The sequence below is a fragment of the Eschscholzia californica genome, unplaced genomic scaffold, assembly GCF_041429995.1.
Source record: "Eschscholzia californica isolate CP2 unplaced genomic scaffold, dmEscCali1.0.p SCAF_5, whole genome shotgun sequence".
Lineage (NCBI taxonomy): Eukaryota > Viridiplantae > Streptophyta > Magnoliopsida > Ranunculales > Papaveraceae > Eschscholzia > Eschscholzia californica.
In genome coordinates this window covers 7,122,766-7,146,768 of record NW_028238472.1, presented here as the reverse complement: position 1 = coordinate 7,146,768, position 24,003 = coordinate 7,122,766, and the positions used below count along the sequence as shown (strand labels likewise).

The following is a 24,003-nucleotide window of genomic DNA, read 5'->3' as shown; positions in this document are numbered from 1 at the left end:
TTCAGGATTAGGTAGAATTCTTCCTTCTGAATCAGTGATCGAAACCTCTGGTTTACTCATAGATCCATCAACATAACAATATAGATCGTTACTAATAAGTATTGCTTCGAATTGATCTTTCCAGACTAAGAAATTCGATTCATCAAGTTTATCTGAGATGTAATTTGTGATGTTTAGAGTTGGAGAATGAGATTTTGAGATTGAAGAAGATGAATTTGACCGATCCGAGCTTTCTGACTCCATTGATGAAGCTTGAATTTGAAAAAATTTCTTAACCTAGAAGCTCTGATACCATGAAATGTTTCGTATTAGATGCATAGAGAGAGAAACAGGAAGAAGAAATTGAAGAAGAAAGAGTGATTTCCATTTATTCAATATGAGCTAAGAACTCATTTATATACACAGTTGTAGTGTCGTTATAGAGAGAGAAAGTTGGTTGTATAACAACCTAACCAACTAACCAACACATCAAAAGTTTATAAAAGCACTCCCTCACACTTTCTCTTAAGCTTTATTTATACAAGTGATATACTCTTCTCTTACAATATTGAATTGCTTTTTTCCGTAGTCGTCCTTCGTTAATTTAGAACGAAAACGACTTCGATTGAATTACCAATAAATTCAAGTACGAAACAAGTTTTACCAGTGACTCGGTTAAGAGACTCATCAAGTCAACGGGTTGAATCGACCCCGAAACCAATACCTGCATTTTTATCATTGAAGATAGCTGGGCGGAAGTTGTCGGCGATAGTCTGCCGAGAAAAAAGGGTAAGGTGAAGAGAAAGAGAGATGAAGTGGAGGAGAGAAAAAGACATGATTTGTATTTCAATGCATGATATTTTGAGATTATTTTAACCCGTAAAGGTAGTTCTGAAAAAAAAGTATTGAGGACACAATGTGGATTTCAACTTAACTAACTGTACAATTAATTATTTTCCGCAACTTTTTTTTATTATTCGGTCATATTCATGATCAATAGTATCTAATATTATAATGCAAATTATCTGCTATTTAAGTGGATGGGTAGGGAAATAAAGGATCATCTATTCAACTCCATTAACAAAAATTGCCGAAAGTGTATTATTGGCCAGAGAAACGAGACCTGGAGAAAGAATGGTGATGAGAAGAGAATTGACACACTCGTTGGAGGTTGCTGCATCCGCTGATGCCGTTTGGGCAATTTACCGTTCACCTAATGTTCGTAAGATTTTAAGAGATGAATTACTTCCTGGAATGTTTGAAAGTATGGAAATTGTACAAGGAAATGGAAGTATTTGTAGTACGATCCAAGTTGTTCTCCATCCAGGTAGAAATCAGATTCCGTCCTTTTCTTTTCTTTTCTTTTTCGGTCTTCGGTATACTAAGAGCGATATCTGTTATAGACAATGCATTAAAGAGGTCAATTAAAATATTTGCTCTTCTTTTACCTAATTAATTTAAGGAGAGCGTTATCATGATCATTTAACAAATAATCTAAAATATAAGAACTCGAATAAAAATTAATAATAAGTCTAATATTCCTTCAGGTTTGCTTAAAATAAACTTGTTTTAACTTCTTTTAATTCCTCCCCAAAATTTGTGGTGTTTGGTAAGAAAAAGTGTTCAATATTTTGAGCTTGTCAAATTCATTTTTTCGATACGGTAAACGCTATATTTTTGTATAATTTCATTGGCTTTATGTCTTTATATAAAATACAAAATTTGATGTTTAATTAGTTGAGGTTAATTTAATTATTTATTTATTTATAATATAAAAACAATTATAATTGTTTTGAGAAGTTTTATTTCTGTTTAAAACTTCAAGTAGAAATTGTGCTTGTTCACATCAATAGCCAAAAATAGTTAAAAAGATTATGACAATTACTCCAGCGACAATTTCGATAACATCCTGACAAAACTTTCATGTACACTAATTTAATGCCGCCACCATATTTCAAAGAATTAAATTTTGGAGACGCCATATGTACCCATTTCTTCTTTTTTGGACATAGACTATAAGAGTCATCATTACAGGACATTGATACATATAAAGATACAAGGACCGTGACTGAGAAGTACCTTAACATAAAATTAAAAATTTAGTTCACATATTAATATATAAATATTCAAAATTATTCAATAATATAGAAGGCAATAAATTGTTGACGAAATTAAACTCGTAGTACGAAGTATTTAATGATCGCTTTAATTAATTTCCATGTAAACTCTTTGTTAGGAAAAATAACCTAATTAACTTGTTCAGGAATATGAAGATAAACGATTTGAAAATAAAAGTAGAGACACCAAGATAACTTAACTTGGCAAAAAAAACCCTGCAAGATAGAAGGTAAAAAATCACGGGACCTAGTCCAGAAATCTTCCACTATATTTAAATAATAGGTTACACAATTCTTCACCAAAATTTATGGTGGATCTGTAGAAACACTCTTGGATAACATTTCTTCCCTAAACAAATAGGGGATTAACCAACTCTTCAAGATGTGTGGAAACACTCTTGGATAATAACTCTTCCCTAAACAAATAGAGGATTAACCAATTCTTCAAGATGTGTGGTAATACTCTTGGATAACAACTCTTCCCTAAACAAATAGAGGATTAATCAACTCTTCAAGATGTGTGGAAACACTCTTGGATAACAATTCTTCACCAAAACTATGGTGGATAAACTGAACAAGAGAGGGAATACAAAGATTTCTTACTACCATTTGGATTTGAACAAATCCTAGATTACCACAAAGCCTGAAGAAGTTTAACACGAACTAAATTGCTTCACAAGATTAATAGTCTTATTTTCTTCAAACCATTGTTCTTCTCTTTCAACCTCTCTTGAAAGGATCACTTCAGAAATCTCACCTTCTCTCTCTGTCTCATCTCTCTGATCTCTCTTTCTAATCTGAGAGGATATGATCTGAGAGGATTCTCTATCTTCTTGTCTCATCTCTCTGATCCCTCCCTCTAAGGTTATGATCTGAGAGGATTCCCTCTCTCTGTCTCATCTCTCTACTCCGAGAAGATACCGTCAGAGAAGATTATCTGAGATGATACTCTCTGACTAATAGTATGAATGATTTCTTACCTTTCATTCCCTTTTATAATGATAATGAGGGAGGTATTCTACTAGAAATAAGATTCCTTTTTAGGCTTGAAATGGGAACTTTTATTTTTCCCCAAATAGGGAATAAGGGAAAGCCTATTTCAACTAGGAATCTTTTTTATATAAAGAGGGACCTACCATCCCCAAACCTGCAACATTGCTACATAGCTCATGCTTACCTTTTGGTAATGGTTTGTCATCATATCTGAACCATTGTCGTCAATATGGATTTTCTCGATCTTCAACACCTTTTCTTCAAGAACATCTTGGATCCACTGGTATCTCACATTTATATGCTTGGACTTAGAATGGAAATTAGAATTCTTACTGAGGTGGATGGCAATTTGACTGTCGCAATGAATATTAACTTATTAATATAATTATCCAGTTTCATACCGAGTTCTTCTAACAACCTCTTCATACATAACATCTCCTTGCAACATTCTGTAATGGCAATATATTCTGTCTCTTTAGTAGATAAAGATACACACTTTTTTAATTTAGATTGCCATGACACTACTCCCCCTGAATAGGTAGCCTGATGTGGACCTTTTGGAGTCCACATCTCCTGCCATGTCTACATCTGTGTAACCGACTAATATTTACTTATCTTTACCAAAACATATACGAGCTTTAGACGTACCTCTAAGATACTTCAGAATCCACTTCACTGCTAACCAATGCTCTTTGCCTAGATTGGCAAGAAATCTGCTTACTACTCCAACTGCAAATGCAATATCCGGTCTCGTACACACCATTGCATACGTCAAGCTTCCTACAACTGAAACATAAGGAATTTTCTCCATTTCTTCTTTCTTAACTCTAGTTGATTGACATTGATCACGCATCAACTTGAAGTGACTGGCTAATGGACAACTCACTGATTTTGTCTTGTCCATATTGAACTTTTCGAGAACCTTCTCAATGTATCTTTATTGTGATAGCCAGAGTTTCCAGTTTTCCTATCACGTGAGATATGCATGCCAAGAATTTGTTTTGCTGGACCTAAGTATTTCATATCATCAACATAAAGCAGAAGTATAATCAAATCTCCATCAGGAAATTTATGAACGAAAACACAATGATCTGAAGCCGTCCTGTGATACCCTTGATCCTTCATGAATGATTTAAACTTTTTGTACCACTGTCTTGGTGCTTGTTTTAGCCCATATAAACTCTTCTCTAACTTGCAAACCAAGTGTTTCTTACCTTTAACTTCAAACCCTGTTGGTTGTTCCATATACACATCTTCCTCCAAGTCACCATGAAGGAGAGCGGTCTTGACATCTAGTTGCTCAATTTCTTGGTTAATACTTGCATCCAATCCCAATACTAACCGTATAGAGGACATCTTCACCATCGGAGATAAAATCTCATCAAAATCAATACCCTTCTTTTGCCCAAATCCATATAGTATTTGAAACCTCGTCAAATACAATAAAAACTTGGGGAATAGTTAAGGAGTGCCACGTGCAATAAGTAAGGGGCGCTTATAAAAACACCCTAAGAAGATAAAAAATAGAGCAACACACGAGAGTCGAACCCATGACCATTCCACGACACGCTCATATCTCCGCTGAGCCTATAGATTACAAGTATTAGTTTTATAGTTATTAATCCTTAATATTGGAATTAGGACTGGGCGGCAGTTATGTGGGGCGAAGGACCCTGCCCACCCCCACCCCCCTCAAACACAGGTGTGAAAGATACATAAGATTCATGAATTGAATAAGGACTATAACTGCTTGATTTGAGCCCTAAAGCCATCTCCATCATTCCTTAAGGGGACCCAAGGCCACCTAATATATGTCAACTTTATTTTACATCCAAGTTAAATAATTTTGGGATTTCACTTATATAAGATCGAACTTGAGACTTCTGTTTGACGGAGTGGGTGTCCAACCACTCCACCAAGAAGCGGTAGACAGACTGGGTGTACTCCTTTATGGTCCTAAAGTTGGATTTGGTAAATGACAATGTCACGCTTCTATATCTTAAACTAAAAGTTTCTTGGCCAGTAAAATTTTATGTATCTTTAATTTAACGACGAGATACAATACACTTGTTAAACATTTGGTGAAAAAATTGATGGAAGTCAACTAGAGTAAGAATCGGAGAGATTTTTCCCTCACTGATGAAAGAGATGATGATACTTTTTTGAGTTTCAAAGAGGAAATAATTAGATGACAAAAAGCAGATAATGAATTTCTTCTTTTACTTAGCAATTTATACATATATATTTTTTTAAGTTTTTTTTCGTTTTGGTTTAGTTATTGCGGTTTTTTTTAAGTTGTTTGTTTTACTCTTTTATAGACTTAGGTGCTGTTTGTTTTTTAGTTTTTTCAGATCTGAAATCTCTCAGATGTTTGTTTTTTAATTTAAAGAAATCTGAAATTTTAACTGAATTAAGTTGAGGTCTGAATGGGCTGAAAAAGAGCCTACATATTTCAGACTTCAAAACAAGTCTGAAATATAAGCTAAATGTCTAAAATATGTCAAATGACCCTTCTGTCCCTGTGATTTAATGTTTTGCCATATTCAAAATTTCACATCCAACCAGACCACCATCAAACCACCGGTCAAACCAAAACCAAGACCACCATCACCACCACCACCGCCCAAAACCAAAATCACCACCCAAAACCACCACCGACCAAAACCACCACCGCCACCAACACCGGCCAAAACCACCACCACCGGCCAAACCAAAACAATCACACCACCACCGGTAAAACCAAAACCATCACCACCACCGACCAAACAAACACCATCACCACCACCGACCAAACCAACACCATCGCCACCACCACCAGACCACCCCGTTATATCACAAACCTGATAAAACCTAACCACTAGGTTTAAAACATTGAAATAAACGCAGTAGATGATTTTTCTTTGACAGTAAAAGGAGAAAAAGATGCGACTCTCTTACATAAACAAGAAGAATCCTTGACACCAACAGACAAAAACTATTGAAACATTAACCCAGATGTTATTGTTCTGCAAGTAACTAGATCTATTTTAAAACATAAAATGATTAGAGAGAGAGAGAGAGATCTAGTAAAAACTATAACTTCCATTAGAAAGAGATAGATCCGGTATTCCGGTGAGAGCTTTAACGTTGGCAGAGATCCGGTCGGAGGCTTCCATCTGCTGAAGAAAGAGTGATGAAGATGGGTTTTTTTTTTATGAAAAGATGGAGGCTGGTCTGAGAGTAAAAAGAGGATAAAATCCTAACTTTCTAGGGTTTTTATAAAGTCAAGAGATTAGGTTTTATTGTGGTCCAATTTATTAATTAGGGGTATAAAAGTCAAAACCCTAATTCAGATTCTATAATTCAGATTTAAAAAACAAACATCAAACTTGTAAAATAATTCAGCCAATTCAGATTCAGTCAATTCAGTTCAGCCAATTCAGATTCAGCCAATTCAGATTCAGCCATAAATATAAAAACAAACAACACCTTAGAAAATTTTAAATGTGTTGAAGTTTGAGATATTCTAATGTATTTTATTTTTGTGACCACCGAACTGATACCTTGTTGAGGTGGGGGCTTTCAACCATTCTATAAAACCTCTGGGACATTGAAAATTAGGTGGAAAAACTTTGGTGCCTTTCACCATCTTTTCTTCTTTAATTCAAGGATGAGATGCAATACACTTGTTATTCAAGTAGGGTTCTTTAAAATGCTTACAAATAAAGTTCATAGTTGTGACTCAGCATTGGAACTTGGAAGTTCTGTACGTTCCACAACAAAACTATCAACTAATCGAAACACTTACATGATAAAGTTCGTTATTTTTTCTACCACCTTGTGCAAACATGTCCTTGTTTTCGACCTCCATCGTCCTGAACAACTAACTCTTGAGGAAATAAGTCACTCTCTATAGGTGATCAGTCTACTCACAACTATTCTTTAATGTAGAAAACTAGGATCTTGGAAGCAATGGTGAACAAATAAAACATAACCACGAAGCAAATGAAGAATAACGACATGCAAGATTTATAGAGGTTCGGAGCAAGTCATAATTATTCTTTAAGCTGCACCAAACTAATCTAGTATGAACTTGAAGTTACAACATACTCGAATTACCATACACAAAGTCTTGTCCACTCTCCGGTTACAAAATATCATTACAAAAACTCTCTCACCCTCACACTTATACAACTCTATTGACAACACTTTCTCCGACTCTTTTTTTTTTTTTTTACAGAAGAGAACTTGATAATGAATAGAGATATTGTGGTTGAAGAAGCCAATTTACAGGCCTTCAATCACCCGTAAAAATTGAGGGAATTTAGTGCCTCCATTAAATCTTCAAGACAACATCTGGTCTTTGCGACAAAAGTCTATGCTTCCCCATACCTTCACTTAAAAGTGTTGGACCCTGTTTGACAAACTCACACCTAGGAAGTAAGTAATCTTTAGGCTCCTTAGACTTTGGTCTGTTTGCCTTTAGGGCAAAACCTCTTTGCTTTTACGAAAATAGTTCATTTGCCCTACATATAACAGTACTACCACCACTGTGCAAAGGAAAATGTTAAAATCACAAAAGATTTTGACAAAAGAAGTTACCTCTAGCTGATGTGGCAGTTGTGGTTTGAAAGTTTGAGATGAATATCACAACCGCCACATCAGCTGGGTAACTTCTTTTGTCAAAATCCTTCGTGATTCTAGCAGTTCTGTTGTGCAAAAAAATAAATAACAATTTCCTAATTATTTTCAGGAGTAATTCCACGTAGCTACAAGGAGAGGCTTATAACGAACGATGATGAAAAACGACTCAAAGTGGTGATCGTATTCGAAGGTGGGTACTTGGACATGGGATGCACTTTTTATACAAATATAATGCATATCTTACCGACGGGTCCTGATTCATGTATTATCAAATCATCACTTGTTTACGAAGTGAAAGAAGAATACGCTGAGGCCCTGTCTTCTTTAATCACGACCATAGAACTCTCTACCATGGCAGAAGCTGTTGCCAAATACCTTGCTAAGAAAAAGAAAGTATCACCGATAAGGAGAGAACTTACACATGAGCTAGAGGTTTCTGCCTCGGCCGATGATGTTTGGGCAATCTATGGTTCACATAATGTTACAACAATTCTAAGAGATGAGTTACTTCCCGGTGTTTTTGAGAAGATGGAAGTCGTTGAAGGTGATGGTGGTGCTGGTAGTATTATCGAAGTCGTTCTTCATCCAGGTATATACTTAGCTAATAGAATAAACAATTAGATATTCATCTATCGCGGGTGGTAAACTCGTTAAACAATTGAGTGAGGAAGGTGTCAGATACGGTAGAGTAAGCCCCATATAACCGACCTCCCTGCGAATTAGTTTATGACCAGTAGGCCTTAAAATTTCTTGTAGGTAACTGTGAAGAGATAAATACCTATGTGTGATAACTCGGATGAAACCGAGTTATGGAGGAAGTACTCGGGTGAAAACCGAGAGAGAGATGAAGTGATTTGATAAGCTCTCGGTTGAACCCGAGGAAGGTGATGATGATGAGCTCTCGGCTATGGCCGAGGTTGACTGCTTGAGGCTCTCGGGTATAACCGAGAGTTGATGATGGTGTCTCTCGGTTATGACCGAGAGATGATGATGGTGAGGCTTGAGTGAACCGAGAGATGATGATGATAAAGAGTTGATCGTGTGAGAGAGAGAGAGATAGGTAAATACCTTGTTTATTAACACTTACAACTTGATAATTACATTGTCTATGGAGATACATATTTATAGGTTTACAACTTAGGAGTCTTGTAAAATCGAAAAACTAAACTCTATCTTTATCTAGTGTAATCCTAATAGAATTAGGACTAGTAATCCTAATAGAATTAGGACTAGTAATCCTAATAGAATTAGGACTAGTAATCCTAATAGAATTAGGACTAGTAATCCTAATAGAATTAGGACAAGTAATCCTAATAGAATTAGGACTAATGGAGACCGACCCACTCGGTTGTGACCGAGTGGAATTGACTCTCTAACACTCCCCCTCAAGTTAGAGCGGGAATGGAAGTAACGCCTAACTTGCCAATAATGTTTTTGAACGGTTCTGCCCCGAGTGGTTTGGTGAAAATATCTGCAAGCTGAGAGTCTGAACTTGTAAATCGTGTGGCAATGACGTTATCTTTGATCTTCTCACGAACGATGTGGCAATCTATCTCAATGTATTTGGTACGTTCGTGAAATACGGGATTATCAGCAATGTGGAGAGCGGCTTTGTTGTCGCAGTAAACTGTCATCGGATCTGAGTGATTGATTCCAAAATCAAGTAGTAAATACTTGAGCCATTGTAATTCGCATGTGAGGATGGCTAAAGCTCGATATTCTGCTTCTGCCGAAGATTTGGCAACAGTGGGTTGCTTCTTTGATTTCCATGAAAGTGGGCTAGATCCCAACATCGTAAAATACCCTGTAGTTAATCTACGGGTCGAAGGACAACCAGCCCAATCTGAATCACAGTAACCTGTAATATGGAGAGAGCTATTTGCTGATAAAAATACTCCTTTATCAAGGGTACCTTTCAAGTATCGTAGTACGCGATGGGAGGCGTCTAGGTGTACCTGACTAGGAGTTTGCATGAATTGACTAAGGTTATTCACAGCAAAAGCGATATCTGGCCGTGTAACTGTTAAGTAAAGAAGCCGGTCAATTAGGCGACGGTAAACTGACGGATCCGTCAATGGTGTGCCGTCAGTGGGACGAAGGCGAAGCTTCTGTTCCATAGGAAAATCCGAGGGACGTGCAGCGGTCAGTCCAGAATCTTTTAAAATATCAAGTGCATATTTTCTTTGACATAGAAAAATGCCCTGTGACGAACGAGAAACTTCAATACCAAGAAAGTACTGGAGACGTCCTAAATCCTTTAGTGAGAAAGCATTATTTAGGAATGATTTTAACTTGGAAATAGCATGATCATTATTTCCTGTGATAATGATATCATCCACATAGACTAGAACATAAATCTGAGTGGAGTGGGAACGAAAGGTAAAAAGCGAATAATCACTCTTAGATTGAGAGAAACCACGTTCGATTAGAACGGAGGAAAATTTGGAAAACCACTGACGGGAGGCCTGTTTGAGACCATAAAGAGATTTATGAAGGCGGCATACTTTAGACTCCCCCTTAGATGAAAATCCGGGGGGAAGTTTCATGTAAACCTCCTCATGGAGGTCGCCTTGGAGGAAGGCATTATTAACATCCAACTGATGGAGAGACCAACCTTTAATGGCGGCGAGAGAGAGAAGAACTCGAACGGTTACTAGTTTAGCAACCGGAGCAAAAGTATCATTGTAGTCCAACCCTTCTATTTGAGTATAGCTTTTAGCCACTAAGCGAGCTTTATAGCGTTCTATGGAGCCATCGGGCTTGAACTTTATTTTATACACCCATTTACAACCGATAGGCTTCTTGCCGGGTGGTAAGTTAGTGAGAGTCCATGTTTTGTTTTCTTCCAAGGCCGAAATTTCCTTAGCCATTGCATCCTTCCAATGAGAAGATTTCATTGCCTGGGTGAAGGAAGTGGGTTCGGTCGAGGACAAGACCGAGGAAAGAAATTTTTGATGAGAAGTGGAAAAAGAATTGATTGAAAAATAGTTTTCAAGTGGGTACTTGACGGTAGTGGTGTTGGAGCAAACATAGTCTTTGAGGTGACTAGGTGGATGGCGAGACCGAACCGGTCTACCGGAATCAACGACGGGAGCACCGGAAGCGGGAGCGTCGGTCGCGGGCGGTGGCAGAGAAGAGGCCGAGCCGGGATTGATGACAGGAGGTTCTGTCGGCACTCCTGAAGTGGGGTGTCTGTCCGAATCTGCTGTCGGTACCCCTGAACTGGGGAGTCCGTCAGAAATATCTGTCGGCACCCCCGAAGGGGAAGTAGGAATTTCTGTCGGTACCCCCGTAGGCGGGTCAGCAGGGGTGTCTGGAGGCACCCCTGAAACAGAATCTAAACCCGGGACGACAGGAACAGTGGGTTCTTCGGTGAACCTGCTGCTGTCGGACGGTGAGTTGGGAGGAGGCTCGTCATTCACCGGAAAATTAAAAGTTCCGTCATCATCGATAGAGAGAGACGGAGACGGGTTGGCGAGAGGAGGTTGTGCCGGAGGTGGAGAGGCCATCGGAAAACGGTTCTCGAAGAATGTCACGTCTCGTGAGATGAAAATACGTTGAGTAGAGATGTCGTAGATATGGTAACCCTTTTGTCCACTTGGGTAACCAAGAAAGATGCCGGCGGAGGACCGGGCGTCCATCTTGGTTTTTACCAAAGGGATACGGGCATAGCAAAGGCATCCGAATACACGTAAGTGGGAAAGATTCGGAGGAGTACCCATGAGAATTTCATGAGGGGATTTCCCATCAAGGATTGGTGTGGGTAATTTATTAATGAGATAGACGGCGGTTAGAACGCATTCTCCCCAAAAGGAAAGAGGGAGTTGAGCTTGAAGTCGTAAAGATCTAGCGACTTCAAGAATGTGACGATGTTTTCGCTCTACAACACCGTTTTGTTGAGGCGTATAAGTGCAACTCCGTTGGTGGATAATCCCTTTTTCAAGAAACCAACTTTGGAGAGAATGATTTATGAACTCGGAACCATTGTCCGATCTAATTGTTTTTATCACACAATTAAATTGTGTGTGAACATAATTAGAAAAATTCCTAATTAGTATGGTAGAATCCGATTTAGAATTTAGAAGAAATATCCAAGTACAACGAGAAAAATCGTCAACAAGGGTCAAAAAATAACGACACCCGGAGGTGGAGGGAACCGGAAAAGGACCCCATATATCGGCATGAACTAACTCAAATATATGAGTCGAAGAAGTAGTGCTAGTAGGAAAAGGCAATCGACATTGCTTAGAAAGTGGACATATATCGCACGGCACTTTATTTGATAAAAATTTAAAATTCATACATGGAAGTCTAGAATTAAAAAATTGAAAACGAGAAAAAGATGGATGGCCTAAACGGCAATGCCATAAAGAAAAAGACTCATGACTAGATTTATCTTGAACTAAATTGGAAACGGAAAAAATTTGACGCTCCGTGCGAAGGAAGTAAAGGTCGTCATGAAGACTACCATGCCCAATCTCCATCTTCGTTGTTCGGTCCTGAAAAAGACATAAGTCATTGTCAAATAAGACGGTAGAACGAAGAGATTTAGAAATTTGAGATATAGATATGAGATTAAATTGAAAAGATGGAATATGAAGCACATCTTGTAAATAAAATCTATTGGAAAAATAGACCGAACCAATATGGTGGACTTTAACTCTTGATCCATCGGGTAATCTAACAAATAGATCCGGAGGAGCAAGAGAATAGGAAGAAAATCGTGATAAAACCGAACATATGTGTTTGGCGGCACCGGAATCAATAACCCAAGGAGGGTGAAAAGAGGAAGTATACTTACCGGTGAGATTAACGAGTGGATCTTTGTTGAGACGAAGAGAGGTTGTGGGCTGTTTGTGTTGATCCAATAATGCCAAAACCGATTGATATTGTTCCGGGGTGAGAGACGTTGCTGTAGGCACCCCCACACCGTTTTGAGTTGTGACCGAGTTGGTGGCCGATTCTTGCCGAGAACGTGGTCTTCCACGTTGACCGTAGTTTGGTGGATAGCCATGGAGTTTGAAGCATGTAGTAATATCATGGCCATGGAGTTTACAATGATCACAAAACGGTCGTTGTCGTTTGGGTCTTTGTTTATCGGAACCATAAGGCCGATTTTGATTGTATTCATTGGACCCAACGGCTAGGGCAGCAGCATTGTTATCTATATTCATGGGAGAAACAATGTTTTGTTGAACCTCTTCTTGTTTAATAAGAGAATGAATTCGAAGAATAGAAGGGAATGGTTCAATCAACAAAATTTGACTCCGAATTGAGGAGAATCGGTCATTAAGACCTTGGAGAAACTCCATAGCTCTATCTTGATTTGTTCTTTCAACCAAGGAGCGACCATGTCCACATGTACAAGACTCGGTAATTAACAAAGAGTTGAGTTCATCTTGAAGAGCCTTGAGTTTGGTAAAGTATGTGGAAACATCAAAATTGTCTTGCTGAAGACAAGAAATTGCTCTCTTTAGTTGGAAAATCTTGGGAGCATTCCGTTGATGAAAACGGTCATAGAGATTATGCTATATATCAAAAGCCGTCTCATCATATAATATTGAAGATCGAAGAGGTGGATCAACCGAATTAATAAGCCAACTAGAAACAAGGTCGTTACATCGTCCCCATTGTTCTAGTTCGTTAGAATCGGTAGGTTTATCGATGCTTCCATCAACAAAACCGAGTTTGCCTTTAGCTCGTAAGGCTTTTGACATTCCTCGTGACCATGAGGAATAGTTATCACCGGTTAAAAGCGGTGTGATGATAATAGTGGTGGGAGAATCCGAGTGATGAACCTCAAACGGTCCACTATTAGTGGTTGCATGAACTTGAGAAGTTTCGGAAGCTTCGGGAGTAGTCATGATTCAAGAGAAAAAAAAAATTGAAGGCTCTTATACCATGTGAAGAGATAAATACCTATGTGTGATAACTCGGATGAAGCCGAGTTATGGAGGAAGTACTCGGGTGAAAACCGAGAGAGAGATGAAGTGATTTGATAAGCTCTCGGTTGAACCCGAGGAAGGTGATGATGATGAGCTCTCGGCTATGGCCGAGGTTGACTGCTTGAGGCTCTCGGGTATAACCGAGAGTTGATGATGGTGTCTCTCGGTTATGACCGAGAGATGATGATGGTGAGGCTTGAGTGAACCGAGAGATGATGATGATAAAGAGTTGATCGTGTGAGAGAGAGATAGGTAAATACCTTGTTTATTAACACTTACAACTTGATAATTACATTGTCTATGGAGATACATATTTATAGGTTTACAACTTAGGAGTCTTGTAAAATCGAAAAACTAAACTCTATCTTTATCTAGTGTAATCCTAATAGAATTAGGACTAATAATCCTAATAGAATTAGGACTAATGGAGACCGACCCACTCGGTTGTGACCGAGTGGAATTGACTCTCTAACAGTAACTCCTATTTGCTGGCGAATTAGTTTATGACTAGGGGTGTTCGTTGGTTCGGTATCCAGTATTTTGGTGTCATCCGTTACCAAACCACTCATGGTTTGGTTAGTGCTTTTTCAAACCGTTACCAAACCGCTCAGAGTTTGGTTCGGTTACTAACCAAACCATCATAAGCGGTTTGGATACCACTGGATACCAAACCATCTATAAAAATAATTTGTTCTCCATGAAAATCGGCAAATCGAATAACTTTCTTCATACATTGACATATAAAATAAAGACAACACTGCTTTAAAACCAAGAGAAACAATCAAATTAACATAATACATCGAAAAAACATTTGAAACATTAAAGACATGTGCAGGCCACCGACCGAAATATTTATAGTAGCTAGTAACATTATATTGTAGTAGTGTTGTTGTTTTGTATGGGTAGAACTTGATGAAACATATGTATTTGTATGAAATTATAGAGATATGTAGATACATTTTAGAAAAAATAATGTATATAATTATATATATATATATATATATATATATATATTATTAATTTAACATGACTGGTTCGGTTTGGTTTTAATGGTTCTTAAAATTTACATCCACTTACCGAACCAAGCCAGTTGGTTTATAGAAATCTACAACCGTACCAAACCACTCGGTGTTTGGTTTGATTTAAAAACCGACTGGACCGGTTTGGATCGGTTTGGTTTGATTGGTTCGGTCTATTTTTGCACACCCCTATTTATGACCAGTAGGCCTTAAAATTCTAGTTTGGACAACAGTTTCTTTCTTACACTGCTCACTGCCATTATAGTGTGAAGTCGTTAGTATCTAGGTCAATCTGGCTGCAACGACTATTTTTGAATGAAAATTACTAATAGTACTGAAAAATAAAACAGCTGATATGATATTAAATAGAAAATAGAGAAAGAGATTGTGAACTATATTAATATGAGTGTGGGAGAGAGAATTTACAATTCAAAGTAAATCTAAACCTTATGACATGAAGGGTATATATATATAAGATAATGGGAACGTGGGGTGGTCAATGGTCTTGAGGTGCTTATAGTCGGTACGTCTTTGAACCAAACCACCCCTATCCTTCGCCCCCAAGATTCATGTTTCTGCATGTAATCTCAATAATCTTTTAGGCATCCACCTTAATTCTTTAGACAACCACATGTCCATAACAATGACTCTAATACTTCAAGATATAGAAACTCATAATTTTAAGTAACTATGGAATATCTTTCTCTATCATTTCTCCTCTCTTGACAGCATTCTTGGCCTCAAGAATGGTCTCAATCATGATTAGACCGGGTCTTCTTCAGCTTCGACACTTGGTAATTTCTCATCAACTGCAGTATTGGGGAGAAGTGCCTTCTTCAAAACAGAAACATGAAAAACTGAATGAATTTTAGTTCCTTCTGGCAATTCCAAACGATAAGCTATTGGGCCGATTTTTTCAATATTTTATATGGACCATAGTACTTCTCAATAACTTCTGAGGCACCTTTCTTACCATAGAACTTTGTCGGTACGGATTTAACTTTAAATACACGTACTCTCCTATTTGAAACACTACATCCCTCTGGCCCTTGTCAACATATTGTTTCATCTTATTTTGGGCAGTATGAAGATGACTTTTGAGGTTAGAATGAATTTGACCCCTTCGTATAAGTGCTTCACCTAACGCTGCAGTTTGTGCCCCACCAGGAATATATGATGATACGGCGGGTGATATCCCATATACTGCCTCAAAAGGGGTTATTTTTGTCGATATATGGTACGAAATATTGTACCAATATTCTGCCCAAGGTAGCCATACAACCCAACTTTTGGATTTATCTCCTACAAAGCATCGCAAATATGTTTCTAAACAACGATTCACCACCTCTGATTGACCATCGGTTTGAGGGTAGTATGTCGAACTCATCCTAAGTGTAGTGCCTCGTAAACAAAACAATTCTTTCCACAACTTGCTAGTGAATACTACGTCTCTATCGGAGACTATAGGTTGAGGAAACCCATGCAACTTGATCACTGTTTCTAGAAATTTTTTAGCAACTGTAAATGCGGTGTACGAGTGTTTTAACGCCATAAAATGGTTGTACTTAGTGAGATGATCTACCACTACCAAAATTACCGATTTTCCTCTTGACGGTAACTCTTCTATGAAATCCATAAATATATCAGTCCAAATAGTTGCAGGAATGGGCAACGGTTGTAAAAGTCATGCAGGAGAAAGGCTGATATATTTGTTCTTCTGGCACGTATCGCCACTAGCAATATATTCTTCGACATCTCGATGCATTCCCGTCTAGGAAAATAACTTTGAGAGTCGCTTCATAGTCTTTAATTGTCCTGCATGTCCTGCAGCCGGTGATGAATGAAACTTAGCTGGTAACAATAGTTTCCATCTAGATTTCAGACTTATCAATAATTGGTTCTCTCGGAAGTATACAAATCCCTCTCTTACTGTGAAATTCTGCTCACTGAAAGAAGATTTGTCCATCTTTTGTATAAAATCTACCATCCACTAATCTATTTTTAACTCAAGCTTTAGGTCCTCCATCCATGCACAACTCACATATATAATTCTTGTTAATTCACCTGACTCGTACTTACGAGATAATGCATCGGCTACTGTATTTTGGTTGTCGGGTTTGTACTGAATTGTATAATCGTAGCCCAATAATTTAGAAATCCATTTTTGTTGCATAGGGGTGGGTGACTGCTTTAGCCTTCAAAAAGTACTTCAAACTCTGTTGATCGACTTTCATCACAAACCTTCTTCCTATGAGGTAAGGTCGCCATTTAGTGATGGCATGAACCATTGCCAGTAGTTCTTTTTCCATACGTAGATAATCCAAGGTGTCGTGGCCCAATCACCTTACTGGTAAAAGCCATGAGTCTACCTTCTTACATCAAAACTGCTCCGATTCCAACGCCACTTGCATCACTTTCAATTATGAACTCCTTGCAAAAATTTGGTAGAACTAATATCGGCGTTGTCGTCATAGCTATTTTTAAGTTGGTGAACGCTTATGTTGCTTCCGTTGTCCATATGAAACTATCGTTCTTAAGAAGTTTAGTCAACGGGAAAACGAATTTACCATAATTAGACACAAACTTTCTGTAGTTGCCGGGTAGACCTAAAAAACCTCGTAATGGTTTTAGTGATTTAGGCAGTGGTCAGTCTATGATGCTCTGAATCTTGCTTGGATCCAATTCTACACCCTCATATGTGATGGCATGCCCTAAAAATTCAACTCTCTTGGTACCAACAAAGAACACTTACTCAATTTGACCTTGAGTTGGTGTTTTTCTAGTATCTGAAATACCTTTTTAAGATGTTCAAGAAGTAAATTCCAATATGAACTATAAACCAGTATATCATCAAAGAAAATCAACACAAACTGTCGTCGCTGACTTCTGAAGACATCATTCATGAGATGCTGAAAGGTAGATGGTGTATTGGTCAACCCGAAGGGCATGACAAGAAACTCATAATGACCATCATGCGTGTGAAATGCAGTTTTATGTACATCTTCCAATTACATGCTAATCTAATGGTAACCAGACCTTAAGTCTAGTTTCGAGAAATACAAAGCCCCATGCAGTTCGCCCATTAGTTTTTCTATGACCGGTATAGAAAGTTTATCTTTTATTATTATCTGGTTTATTGCTCTGTAATCAATGCACATACGCCATGTACCATCATTTTTCTTTACTAATAATACAGGTGAGGAAGATGGGCTTGTACTTGGGCGAATTAACCCAGATTGTAGTGGTTCTTTTACTCTTTTCTCAATCTCATTCTTTTGACCAAAAGCATACCTATAAGGTCGACCATTAATTAGTGAACTGTTGGGATGTAAAGTAATGCGATGATCGTGACTTCTCATGGGTAGCAGACCTGTTGGTGCTGAATACCACAACATATTTTCTAATCAAGGATTGAATTTCTGTACGTGTGTCGGATTTAGCGTCTTCATCGTTGTTTTCACCTGAAATTTGACACAAAACTCCCAATCTTCAAGGGAGTATGTATATCGACTGCTAACAATCTTCAATTTCCTTGCTTGAGGAGTCGTTGCTTGGCATGGCTGCTAGCAATCTTCACTTCCCTTCCCGTTACACCTTCCAAACTAAATTGTTTACCTTGTATAGTGAATTTCATTGTTATGTACTTGAAATCCCAAGTTATTGGTCAAGTGTTTGTAGCCAACTTACTCCCAATATCATATCACAACCCCCAAGTTTCAGTATATAAAAATTTCCCGTGAAAAGCATACTAATTAATCTTATACTCTAGGCTAACACATTGCCCTTTGCTAGCAATTTTTGATCCGTCTGCTACCATAACTTCAAAGGAGTTGTCAAGTATAGTTCTAATACCATAAGATTGTTGGTTCTCTTCAGTATATCACGTTAACCAGACCAGATCTTGCATTCTCCGTTAACATGGCATATCAGTTTATGCATGCCCCGACTCAGGATCACTTTCAGGCGGTGAAACGAATTCTTCTCTATCTCAAGGGCACTATTCATCTTGGTTTACAAATTTATAAGGATTCTTCCACTACTTGTCTTTTGGCGTACTCTGATGTTGATTGGGTTGGGCGCCCTGACACTCGTCGTTCCACTACAAGTTTTTCTATTTTTTGGGGTCAAATGTAGTTGCTTGGAGTGCGAAGAAGCAGCCCACAGTCTCTCGCCCGAGCTCTGAAGATGAATATCGAGTTGTTGCTGCTACGACTGCAAACTTGACGTGGGTAGGTTTTTGTTCACATGGAACTTGATATCTCAGTAATTTCCCCTTTTCGAATTTTTTGTGACAACAAAAGTGCGATTCAGATGACTGCAAATCTGGTATTTCATGGCAAATCTAAGCACATTGCGCTGGATTACCACTTTGTTAGAAAAAAGGTGGTGGATGGTTCTCTTCTTATCAAGTTTGTTCCGTCACAGGATCAGTTGGCCGATATTCTCACCAAAAGTCTTTCTCATTGGCGTTTCTTGGATCTGTGTCCCAAATTGAATCTCCCCTCCAGTCCGGCGTTCAATTTCCAGTCTGGTGTTCAATTTGCGGGAGGGTAAAGACATTGAACCGGTGGGACTCGGTTAGAGTCCCACCCAAGTAAGAATCTTGGGAATATCCTTTGAGATATTATTGCATTTCTTGTATATCAAATCTTTCTTTTATGTGTATCCCCCAGGGATGTAAAGTTTCCGTTTAGTTATAAACCCTACTAGTATAAATGTAATACAAAGGATCGGTATACAACCATCACGTTTTACCGTATCTATTGAATCCTTTCATCTTCTCATCATAGCATCCGTGTCATAGACTTTTCAAATATGGAATAGATGTTATGTTTGCTTAAAAAACCCATGTTTTTTGCAGTCATAGGACCCTACGAAATAAATTAGGAAAGATAAATAAATAAATTACATTATCTTAACTATTTTCAGGAGTAATTCCACGTAGCTACAAGGAGAGGCTTATAACGAACGATGATGAGAAACGACTCAAAGTGGTGATCGTATTCGAAGGTGGGTATTTGGACATGAGATGCACTTCTTATACGGACATAATGCATATCTTACCGACAGGTCCTGATTCATGTATTATCAAATCATCACTTGTTTACGAAGTGAAAGAAGAATATGCTGAGGCCATGTCTTCCCTAATCACGACCATAGAACTCTCTAGTCTGGCAGAATCTGTTGCCATATACCTTGCTAAGAAAAAGAAAGTATCGCCGATAAGGAGAGAACTAACACATGAATTGGAGGTTTCTGCCTCGGCAGATGATGTTTGGGCAATCTACGGTTCACATAATGTTACAACAATTCTAAGAGATGAATTACTTCCCGGTGTTTTTGAGAAGATGGAAGTTGTTGAAGGTGATGGTGGTGCTGGTAGTATTATCGAAGTCATTCTTCATCCAGGTACGATATTTTCTATTTACCGCTATAACTGTACTGTTTTTCTTACAACTTTTAGTGTATTGTCAAAGTAACCCTCCTTGTCTACCCAGCACACACAAATGAACTCATTTTTTACCACATTTTATTACTCCACTCTGGTGTATAGGAATCCCATTAGTTTTTCCGAAGGTGACAGGATGTGATAGCATAACAACTCACTACAATAAAATGGCAAGAAACCACGGTTTAGAGCGAATGTCAAATGCAAACTCTTGTTTTTTGCTAAAGTTTAGCGAAGAAATCCGCCCTATAAAAACAATACTTTTCCAAGCACAGTAAAATAAGTATGTATTTTTTTATGCGATCAAACTTATACTATTCTTTTGTGTCCAAATAATTTTCTAGGGATGAGTCCTTGTAGCTACAAGGTGAAACTTATGAAGAACAATAATGATAAGCGATTAAAAGAGGTGATTATACTGGAAGGAGGATATTTGGAGATGGGTTGTACATCTTACAAAAGCAAAATACATATCTTGCCCAAAAGTCCTAATACATGTCTTATCGAATCTACAGTTACTTACAAAGTAAAAGATGAATACTCGGATGTTATGACTTCTCTGATCACCACCGAGCCAGCAGCTACCATGGCCAAAGCCGTAGCGAAATACATTCTCAAGAAACAAATCCACATCTTAGGCTATCTCATTAAACCTAAACAAGGTTTAAGTGTTTTTCTTGGAAGTACTCTTCTTCTTTGCCTTATTTTACTTGGATTATTTTTAATTGGAGGTGTTCACTTCTAATTAGAAATGAGTTACAATCTAGGTATTGGAGCTTGGACTTGTGACGATCATAAGTTATCTTTGTGTTGTGAATAAGAGATGGTAGAGGAAGTAATGTATTAACCTCTCCTTCGTTTGATAAACGTATAATCGATGAATTGTTGTATGATTGCAATTCTGTCGTGCACTCCTTTAATTAAACCGTTAGGTGCAGTTTCTGCTCTTATATTTAAATTCATCGCAAATAAAATACTAACAGATGGACAATCTTTAAAGAAAAAGAATGTCTTTTTAGTCAAAAATATTTTAACTGGGATTGTGAAATGACGAAGAGTGCATGCAAAACCGAAGTTAATTATTTTAGATTAACAAGATACCGAGCTTTATTGATCTCACTAAAGAAGTATTTATAACGATACATTAGGGTTGATAGGAGGATTGCAGAGATATTTACAAGAACAGAATGATAAAATAAAATCAATGGGAATCTTTGACCCCTTTACCCTCTCTTGCTCGGTTGTAAGGAGGGCGTCCGTTGCTCTGGGAACCCTCTTTATAGAAGGACATTTACAAGTCCAACTTCGATAACAACCTGTAGAACTCGTCAGAGTTAGGCGGTTTGGTGATAATGTTGGGAAGCTGATTCGCTGAGTGAGGGTGGTAAGTTTGGAGAAGATCCGAAGCGAGTTTTTCACGCACAAAGTGGGAATCAATTTCAATATGCTTGGCTAAATCGAATTTGTAGCAATATGAATGGTTGCTTAATTGTCGCAATAAACCGTGAAGGATTCTGAAATGAGACTACGGAGATTTTGAAAGAGGTATTTCAACCATTGGAGTGCGTTTAAAGAGGCGAGAACGCGGTATTTTTCTTCCGCATACGACCTGGAAACAGTCGACTGTTTTTTGGAGCGCCAAGACAGCAAACTCGCACCAAGCATTGTAAAGTACCTAGTGGTAAAAGGATAAGTCAGGGGACGAGTGGCCCAATCAGAGTAAGTGAAACCCGTAAGTGTCAAAGAAATGTAAAGACGAAAGGAGAATCCCATCATCAAGAGTCTGTCTGAAGTATAATAAAGCGTGATTGGCAACATCTATGCAAACAGAACGAGGATTTTGCATCGTCTGGTTTAAATAATTCAGTAAAAAGGCAACGGGAATTTGGCCAAAACTCCCTACAAAATTATGATTTTGGTTAAAAAAGATTCATCAAACTTTTTTAGGCTTCACCTCCCTGGTGGCAATTAGGTAATTTTCTATGATAGTGAAAAGACCAACCTAACCTTATTTAGAAAATTAGAAACTCCCTCTTTCCCTGTCCCATCTTTCTCTCTCTAATTAAAAAAATTGGAAAGACAAATTATCTCTCTCTCATTTCTTCAGAAAATCAGGTATCTCTTCTCAATCTTTAGAACAATGTAATAAGGGTGAAAGAGGTATTCAAGTCAAATATTCCTACCCAAGAAGTTCAAAGAAATTATTCTCATATATATCTCCAAGATATGGTTGCACTAGAAATAGGATTATTTCTATGTTTACGTTATTTATTTCTATCCATTGTAATTCTCTTATAGTATAAATAAATATGGAGGTATATGGTTTTCCTAACCCAAAATCTAAATCTTTCATGGTATCTGAGCCTAGAAAACTCAAACGAGTATAGTTTCGATCATATTTTGCTTCCGCTTAACCGGCGGCGGTAGCCGCTTCAATGACTATCGTCCGCCGGAATCATCAATTTTTTTTTTATCAGTTTCAATTAAATTAGGTCAATATCTTTTTTTTTTATTATTATTATTCTCATTATATTTGATTCAACGAATCGTAGTTTGGATGATAATTATATGGGAGTAGTTGCTAGTAAATAGATCATAATCAATCTAAGGAAAGATATTCAGGATGATCTTCAAAGTGTTACTTGGTTCATGTTAATGGTTTATTATTCAAGTTAGTTATGTGTTGGTGGAAAATCGGTATCATAAAAGAATCGTAAGAAGGGGCAGTTTTGGCAGTAGCAGTTATTTTGTTTCTTCCCAGTTTGGAAATCTTCTCGGACGTCGATTATTACCTCAGTTTTGAGGCTGATTATTTTTTTGCCATGAACCTCTGAATCCGTTGTGATTATGTTCACTAAGTGCGATCATAAAATGTATCCAATTAATTGCTCTTTGGCTTTGGCTTGTAGAAGTTGGTTTCAATAATCTTATTAAAAAAGAGAGAGTAAAACAGGGAAAGAAGTTATTGACCAAGTAAATTGCTCCCGACTGGTCCGACTTGTTTTTTGGTGGCGCCACCAATCTTTTGTTGGAGTTATGGATACTCCATATTATCCCTTTCTTCAACAATTTGAGGCACTTAACACAGAAGCTATCCCCCCTCTACTGTTGATGGAAATGATTTGGTTTGTTCGTGGATATAGTGGGGGTGGTGGAGGTGCGACTTGGTTTCTATGATAACGGAGACAGAATTCCGGCAAAAACGACGGTTTCCCGGCGACGACGATGGTTTTCTGGCGACATTTGACGATTCTCCGGAGATATCAACGGTGGTTCTGTTAGTTTTTCTTTTTTTTTTGTCAGATCTTTAGGGTCTTCTTTCACGGATCTTTAGAATCCTTTTTGTCAGACCTTTAGGGTCCTTTTTCTCGGATCTTTAGGATCCCAATAGTGTCTGTGTCTAGTCCAATTTCTTTCCCTTCATGAGGCACTTTACATTTAAAGGTATGTAACTCTCATGAAGTTTTCAGAGGAGAGAAATAAGAATTCATCCATGTAAACACTGTGATTTATTCACTTATTAATGGAAATTGTTCCTTTGGCTTCAAAAAAAAAAAAAATATGTTCACTAAGTGCAATCTTGTTGCCTTGGGCCTCTGAACCTACAGTGGTTATGCTCACTAAGTGCAACCTTTTTATTAAATGACCTCTGAATCCATTGTGATTATGTCATGTTTGCTCGTTACCACTGTCCTAAATTACTTGGTTATTTGTGTTATTTACACCAAACAAAAACTTCTTAACAACAATTCATTATAATGAAGTATATTTCGAAGAAGGGATATTTAGTGTTTGGGTCAAGGATAAGTACCGGTTTTAGTGTTTAGGTCACAAGTTTGTCCGTTATAGGGTCTGGGTCAGGGACTAACAGTTGACCC

The 24,003-nt window shown here is 37.8% G+C and overlaps 1 protein-coding gene across 1 annotated transcript; it reads left to right on the top strand.

The window, feature by feature from the left end:
* Positions 1 to 1,047: 1,047 nt before the first annotated feature.
* LOC147536678 (uncharacterized) lies at positions 1,048 to 21,084 on the top strand. The gene is made up of 4 exons (XM_086642355.1): positions 1,048 to 1,306; positions 7,822 to 8,301; positions 19,606 to 20,085; positions 20,470 to 21,084. The coding sequence occupies exons 1-4, from the start codon at positions 1,114 to 1,116 to the stop codon at positions 20,868 to 20,870; spliced, it is 1,554 nt and encodes a 517-aa protein (XP_086498481.1). The 5' UTR covers positions 1,048 to 1,113; the 3' UTR covers positions 20,871 to 21,084.
* Positions 21,085 to 24,003: the final 2,919 nt, after the last annotated feature.